At 32.9% G+C, this 7803-nt stretch overlaps 1 protein-coding gene across 7 annotated transcripts; it reads right to left on the reverse strand.

Annotated features, from left to right (window-relative positions):
- Positions 1-548: 548 nt before the first annotated feature.
- Positions 549-5776, reverse strand: LOC122299018 (probable E3 ubiquitin-protein ligase RHB1A). Of its 7 annotated transcripts, none has more exons than XM_043108891.1 (6): positions 5620-5776; positions 4160-4278; positions 1743-2115; positions 1483-1592; positions 904-909; positions 549-814 (listed from the first exon to the last, which is right to left on the reverse strand). In XM_043108891.1, the coding sequence occupies exons 2-5, from the start codon at positions 4220-4222 to the stop codon at positions 907-909; spliced, it is 549 nt and encodes a 182-aa protein (XP_042964825.1). In that variant the 5' UTR covers positions 4223-4278; positions 5620-5776; the 3' UTR covers positions 549-814; positions 904-906. The 7 variants fall into 7 exon arrangements, with proteins under 7 accessions (XP_042964825.1, XP_042964789.1, XP_042964808.1 ...); XM_043108855.1 differs by having other exon boundaries at positions 904-948; XM_043108874.1 differs by having other exon boundaries at positions 904-948; positions 4160-4237; positions 5621-5743.
- Between the last annotated feature and the right edge of the window lie 2027 nt (positions 5777-7803).

The raw sequence follows: 7803 nt of genomic DNA on the forward strand, positions 1-7803 counted from the left end.
TAATAAGAAGACTATAGTTTTTACAACTAAATTCAATTTCTACAGCCCATAAAAAAGGTATTAAAGCGTGGAGAGCAGCATGCCCTATACCTCTAGCATTGAAGTATCAGAAGCGAAATGTTCAAAATCCTAGTTTAAGTCATAAACTCTTCAACTGCAAAGATTGAGGAACTTCTACCCTCTGAAATATTCACACTTCCAAGAAAGGGATATGAATGTTTGGAAGATAAAGCTGCAAAGAGTAGGATCTACTCGCACAAGGTAATACAGGTCTAATTGGTCATTCCATAACACTTTGGCATACCAATCAAATTCACCAATCTTAAATCGATCTGAAATTAAAAGACTATTTACAAAACCAGTCTCATAGGCCAAAAGAAAATCTATGTACACCATAAAATAGGTATAATCTGTACAAGAAAGAGAAATCTAGCAAGTCAACATGACAGGTAGCACTGACTTTACCTAAAGGAGCCTTGTTCAAGTCTAAATTCCTATTATTCTACATATCAGAAATCAACAATCCAGGTAAGCAGGGACAGATGAGATTAATGACCAATGCACTATTTTCACTTGTGTGATAACTTTGTTTCTTTAGTTCGATATTTCCACAGAGACAATAGAATTTAAAAAATACAGCAACCAAACTACAAATGAATCTGTGGACCGTAACCAAATAATCAGTTACGAAACAAATGAATACAATGCATATATAGCCACTGAGTTGGCAAGCTTTGGTTGCAAAGAGCAAAGAAGCATCCATCTTGAAAGAGAATCAGAGAAACTAAGTGCTGGTATTATCAAGTGCCATTTCCTGTTACAATCATAGAAGTAAACATTACATCATAACTAAAAGCAATGTCTAATTACTCAAAAATTAGCAGTTCTAGTTCATACACTCACCGATTACTGATGTTCAGAGTCACAGTCATCATCAGTATCAGTTATCTCACACCAAAAAAAAAAAAAAAAATCAATTCTGGGTAAGTTCATAGTTCTTTAAACATTTTTTTTTTTTGATGAAACAACCTCTATAAGGACATTAGTACTTGCAGCGGGACTAAGGACGAAGTATTGGGAGTGCCAAGGGAGACCATGTTGATAAAAAAAAAAAAAAGTTAACCATAAATTATAATTTGAAGATAAATATAAGAGAGGTAATAATCATTCTAATAAGATGACAATAAAAATATTAATTATGTCACTATTTTAAAGGTTTGCTTGATCTGTTTAAAACATTAAATAATCTGGCTAGTTTTTTTGGTTTGAGACCAAAAAAATTTAAAATTGACAAAACATAATTAAGGTGGCCATCAATTTACTTGATGCAAAGGAGAAATGCTTAAAGAATTCTTCACATTTTAAAGGGATTGGCTCAAACTTGAGCCCATCCATGCAGAAGTTGGAATAAAGCCAAGAACGTACTGTATTATAATAAGACAGTGGACCAAAGCATATATTCGCGAAAGGCAAACCAGATACCTGATCGCATATAGGGCAGGCATTACTTCTTTCCCTCCATTCAAGAATGCAGGAGAGGTGAAAGTGGTGCTCACATCTTGTGACAATATTTGGATTCTCAGAATCATACTCTGCATTTTTTTTTGTGACAGAAAGTTTAATGATTAGCTATGAGCTTTAGTTTCACAAATCAATGCAGAAAAGACTATTATACTTCTGACAACAAGCAAACTGAGAAAGGCTATACAATGAACTGAAACACCAGTTCCCTGGTAATGCACCTTCGAGGCAAATAGGACAAACATCCTCCTCGTCCGCTGAAGATACATTAGGCTCATTCAAATTTGGACCTTCTAACTTTCTTGGTGAGACACACAAAGAATTGGCTTGAGCTTTGCAGTCTGATTCCTCAAGATCTTGACATGAAGTCAAAGTTCCAAAGCTACTGCCAATAATCATTCCTCCGGCAGAGAGAGAATCTGGTGATTGTGGACATCCCAAGATAAAATCGTAAGGAAGAGGTGCAGGAGGGGGTCGGTAAGTGTCAGGGGTTGATGCATCCAGACCCAAATCAACCAGGAATCCTGCTGTGAGTGCAGAGGCTATGCCATCATGAGATGTCAAGGATTCATGCTCTTCCAAACCCCGTGGACACTGCAGAACATAGTTAAAAATTTTAAAAAAATGGTCATACTTATTTAATACACAGTAATTTCATACACCCAATTTAGCAAAAACCAGCAAGCAAAAACTTCTACTCCAAACTCCTATTGTCTTTTTGACATATGAAAGGCCATTACCAAAATAGGGCATGTTTCAATGTCTTGGCTCATTTCCACAAGAAAAACAAGGAAAATCCATGCAAGTTCATAACTCAAGGAGGAAGAAGCCAGCAATTAAGAAATTACCACTGCATCAATATAAATGTTCAGATACGTTTTCTGACAGCCATTTGAAAATCCTGCCACTTTTAATATGACAACTAATCTCTAAAAATAACAAATACTCAGAAATAATTAAGCATCACAATTACAAACTCATGTTTATGCTTTGCCCTTGTTCTCATAAAAAAATCATAAGAGTAATCACGCAAGTGAAGATATTTTTTTTTCAACTACAAAATTTCTGGGTAAAGATGAGATGGTTAGGAAACTAGGGATCTAGTAATCTACAACTCAGATTGCTAGTTTTGAGCCTACATTGTCCGTGGACATGACCTTTCGGACGTCTTCCCCTATAGATAAATATAGTTTTCATCATCCCAGATTCAGGAAATGCTGCACAACTCAGTTGTGCTTCCAGTTTCTAAATCGGTTTCACACTTACTTCTATACTTAAGTTTCTTTGTTATTCTTGAAGGGTATCTGATATGATTTTGAGGGACAACTTGTTGTGGAGAGCAGACAAGCAGACCAAATTAAGCTTGCTTACTGCTCTCTACTCCAGTGGTTCTTGCACAAGGAACACGTCAATGATGATTTTAGTTGAACTCTTTATATTGGTAACAAAACAACTTGATTACAGATTTTAAACCCTTCATTATGGGTACAGATAGTTAGCTGAAATAGCTGTAAATGGGCATGCTCTTCAGTGTTCAGGAAGTTTAAAGCTCAAATGTCCTAATCATAAAGCTCAAATTTCTTGATCAACTGCAATCTCAAAAGAAAACTGTAGAAAAAGAAGCCATTCCCACTCTCAAAATACAACTGACAAAGGAAGCCCGAATGGATCCAATTACCGTGGGGTCAAGTTGATCCTACCACTCATCTGAAATGCAAACTATCTTATTGATTGAAAAGGATTATGTCCCAATGAGGTTTCAATCCAAACTTAAACCAGGCCAGCAATTGGGGTGGAGTCACCCTTATTCAGATGTCAGGTGGGGAATGGAAGCAACCGATGGAGATGTGGCGTGGGAAGGAAAACAAATATCTAATTATCAAGTAACTCAGCAGAAATCCAGCAGCAATATTCATGTTATCAGATGAGATCTGGTTCATAGTGCCGATGTGAAGTCACTAAGGAGGGCAGAGACTCCCTCACACAATGGGAATGTTATTGGACTTGCAAGGGGGAGTACTTACGAGGACAAGAGAAGTGTAGAAACATGTAGTCTGATTATAAACCTTCTGGAAATCCAGAAAGACCACAATCAAGACATTTTTTATCAAATAGAACTTTGCAGTACAAGAGGCCACCTGTTATCAGACTCTAGCATTATTTTTAAACCTAAAAGGTGGTGGTAATAAGAAGGGAAATCTACAATTCCTGCCAAAGGATACAGCACAGTAAGGAAAGTCCTGGCTGTAAACCAGTAATGTTTCGCAGAATACTAAAATTAGCTATAAAAACTTCAGAAAAGCTTCTCGAATTACAGATCCTAGATGATTGAAGCACTGTGTAACAAATTCAGGATAAACATACATGCCTTTAAGAAGGAAAACGTTTCAATGTATCTTAATAAAATAAAGAAAAACTAAAAGAGAAATTGGGTAATTTTACAAGTTCCTTTCCATTTTGAGCTTATTTTGAAACCCTGTGTTTATAAGAACAATCAAGATAGCAGCAAATGATATTGGAGCAATAAATAGAGCATCTGCGATATATACTACACAGATAACAAGTCAAGCACGAGAAGGGAAGCACAAAACAATAATAATGCCAGTCGTGTATAGTTAAGAGAGAAGATTTTGCTGACATAGTAATAGACTGGCGTTCCATGCAGATGAGCCTTTCTGGAAGAACAGCAGCAACCTCCCATCCCCTGAAGTTATTTCTGTTATCCACCCAAAATCACCATTGATTGGTTCAACAATTCTGTCATTGGCATCAGATTATGGCCAAATGCCACAGATTCAAAGTAAACAGATGTTACTACAAGCACCAATTTTCTCTATATGTAAACAAAACCCAGAGCAAAGATGTTAAAAAACTGACATGGGAGTATAGGATAGCAAACACAGCCAGAAACAAGTGAAAAAATATCAAAATTAAGCTAGCCATAGACTTGAAGATGGAGGATCCAGACACAGTTGGCAAGAAACTTGTAAGAAAATACTTAAGTCACAAAACTAACGAGTGCGCCAATGTTCTAGAATGACTAGCTTCATTGCATGGAGGAGGGTATGCCGGTTACATTGATTAGAATCTGTAACCTGAATTCAGAAGTGCAAAGTGGTGATAAATTGATTGGCTGATGACAAATAACCATCAGCCAACAGCCTAGAAACTCAGCATATAAAAATGAAAAGGAAAACTGAGCTTGTTACCTAATTAAGCCCAATAGCTAACATACAACTCTACAAGTCCCTCCTGCCTTTTGCAGACGTTGCCAACTGAACCTTCAACTACCATTCTATTACAAGTGGTGAAACCACACCGATAAAATCTATTTATAAAATTATGCCACACGTGCAGAATCAATTCAAATAGCCTCATCCAACTTCGCATTACTCTGCTCTAAAGCACAAAATGAGGACTTTTGATGCATATTCCATACTTGTCACGTCTAAATCACTAACAAATAAAGTAGCATCAGGGTTTTCAGACTCGTCAACACATTTTAAGGAGAACTAGCTAGCTCTGGGCACTCCAATCACCCTTCTCATCTCAAATGGATTACAAGACACCATATTTTCAAGCCTTCAAAATATAACAAAAAGCGAGTGTCTATGTATAAACGTAAATGACAAATTAAACAAACTTCTTTTCATAGCGTAATGAAATCTGAGCACCCACATGCTCGTCTGAATTACCTCTGACGCATCCAGCAAAACTCGTAATAATCAGTGTTTAATTCGCTACAAGTTCCAGAAGTTTTGAGGAAAGGGAAAAAAAAACTACAAATAAAAATGACTGATTCAAACAACTTTATCCAAATTCAGATACAGCTACAAAGAAAAAACATTACCCAAAATCTCTTGAAAGTTTGAAAGACGATTTGACAAACAAATTGTAACTGTCAAACCCCATATCCTTCATTCACGTTCAGTTTAATTCGCAAAAAAGATAACAACAAAACCCAGATACGAACTTGGGTCAAAGAGACAGAGAGATAGAGAACTGTAAGGCATGTGCATGGAAATAATATTCTAATTAATTTTTAAAAAACAGGAAATAAATTCTGTAACTAACAGATTGATCGACTGAGAATATTACCTCTAGAAAAAGAAGAGAAATTCTTGCAGAAGTCGAATAGGGAAAGAGAAGTTGTAGAAAGCTTTGCTTTTGTTTCCTTCTACTCTCTTCCACTGTGTGCGCTCCACTCATACATATCTCTCTCAAATGGCTGACGCCATGACGGGTGTACAAGTTGACGAATTTCTTAAGATATGTACTTAATTGTACTGAGCAGTATTTACAAATTGTCGGGTGTACAAGTTGCATCGCTGAGTCAGTGACCTCTCAAGTCTCAACATCTTCTGGAGCCAATGTTGAAGTAAAAAAAAAAAAAAAAACAACACACATTATTATAAGGAATTTAAATTTACTTTTCTAAAGTTGATGCTTTCTGAGATTGAATTGATCATAAAGTAATATACTTTCCTAAAAAAATACTCTTAATTGGCCATTTAGTTGTTAATTTCTTGGTTGAATTTAAATTTATAATTTAAACAATGAATTTCTCAATAGCCCCGCTTTGAGATGATGATTTCTGAGATTGACTTGATCGTTATGATCATTTATTTTTCCTACTGTTTTTCAATATCTATATCCATATTTTCTACTTACCATTCCTTAAAATAAACAACTTCAATAAAATAAAAACAAGTTAAGATCTAAAATCAAAGCAATGCAATCTTGATATTCAATACTATTATTATTTTTTTAAGATTTAAAAAAGTTAAATTATTTATTATATTTTATATAAAAATTTTAAAAAATTATAATAATAAAATAAAATGAGATAATACACTTCTTATATCCAAACATGACCTTAATTATCCCATCAATTTATCGATAGTTTCAAAATACAAATATGTTATATTTTTATTCTATCACAATATGTTAACCATACTTTAAAAGTATCTAATAATTTTTGTTTATATATATATTAGATTTTAATCAGTCTATTAATAAATTAATTAATTCAGCTTCCTCAATAAAACTAAAGGAATCTAAACTTTTCTTCCATTGTCTTTAACTTAATCAAATGAAATTAATGTGTTTCATATGAATAGGTTTTTTTTTTTTTAATTGAATCATACTCTTTATGGCCAATGAAGGACCTTAGACGGTGGCTTCCTTTACCTAATCCTATCTATTAGCACTTTAGGTAAAAGGAAAAGACAAGAATCCCATTGAAAAGTTCTTTTAAATGGAACTAAAAAAAATCATTAAATAATAAAGAGGAAGTTCATCAACCATGAACCTACTTTGGACCATAGTAATATAATATTCCTCCACGAATTATTTTTTAATTCATGCGTAATCATATATGGCTCTTTCGTCTTTTGAGTATCATGATATTGAACAAGACTCTTAGATTTTTTTTCTTTTGTCGGCTATGGATCTATGCATTAAATGCGAGTAAGTAATAAGAGCTGAATGTTGACACGTGCGTAGAGAAAATCAGCCTACATGTATATAAGGGGCCCTCCAAAATTTTTATGAAAAATTAAAACATGTCTTAATTTTTAATCATAATTTTATAAATATAAAAATTGAATTTTCAAAAAAATTTATAATCTTTTCAATTTTTTTCTTATAATTTCATAATTTTGTATAATTTTTATATATCATTTATTTTCAAGAATATGGTCTCATTAAAATTAAATCAAAACTAAATTTAAGAGAAATAATAAATTTATTAATATGAATTCTAAATTTTTTTTATTCAATATTAGACTTCTTAATATAGAATCTAAAGTAAAAAATAAAAATACAAAAAAAAAATCATTTAAAGTTGGTGATCTATATGAAAAATTGTTGAGAGGTTTTATCCTTTATACTTTAGTGAACAAGAATAAATTATTTAAGGTCTTTATTATAGTATTATATGCTTAATGCAACACAAAAATATTTAGAATTTATAAGAAACTTAATAAACTAGCTTACATACTAAAATGAAAAATGACATTCTCAAATATCACTTAATAGTTTATATGAAACAAATAAATTCTAAATATTTCATTATAAAATAATAATGGATTGATATTATTTCATAAAACATTATCTTTAAGACGTATTTTTATAATTTTATTTCTACATGTAAATTATAAATTATCGAGATCTAATTTTTTATATATATTTTTTATGAGTTTTGAATTTCAATGTGTCGCACATTAGAAAATTTGAACCTAAAAAAAAAATTGCTGGTTCTGTCACTGGAGACAGTAGCAG

This window comes from Carya illinoinensis, chromosome 2, assembly GCF_018687715.1.
Source record: "Carya illinoinensis cultivar Pawnee chromosome 2, C.illinoinensisPawnee_v1, whole genome shotgun sequence".
Lineage (NCBI taxonomy): Eukaryota > Viridiplantae > Streptophyta > Magnoliopsida > Fagales > Juglandaceae > Carya > Carya illinoinensis.

Bases quoted from the DNA above. Each gene is read 5' to 3' on its own strand.
- LOC122299018 (XM_043108855.1), bottom strand. From the start codon at position 4,222: ATGGGAGGTTGCTGCTGTTCTTCCAGAAAGGCTCATCTGCATGGAACG. The intron at 2,116-4,159 runs GTCAGCAAAATC...TATGTTCTGCAG, and splicing joins GAACGCCAGTCTATTACTAT to TGTCCACGGGGTTTGGAAGA. The intron at 1,593-1,742 runs GTGCATTACCAG...AAAAAAATGCAG, and splicing joins TTGTCCTATTTGCCTCGAAG to AGTATGATTCTGAGAATCCA.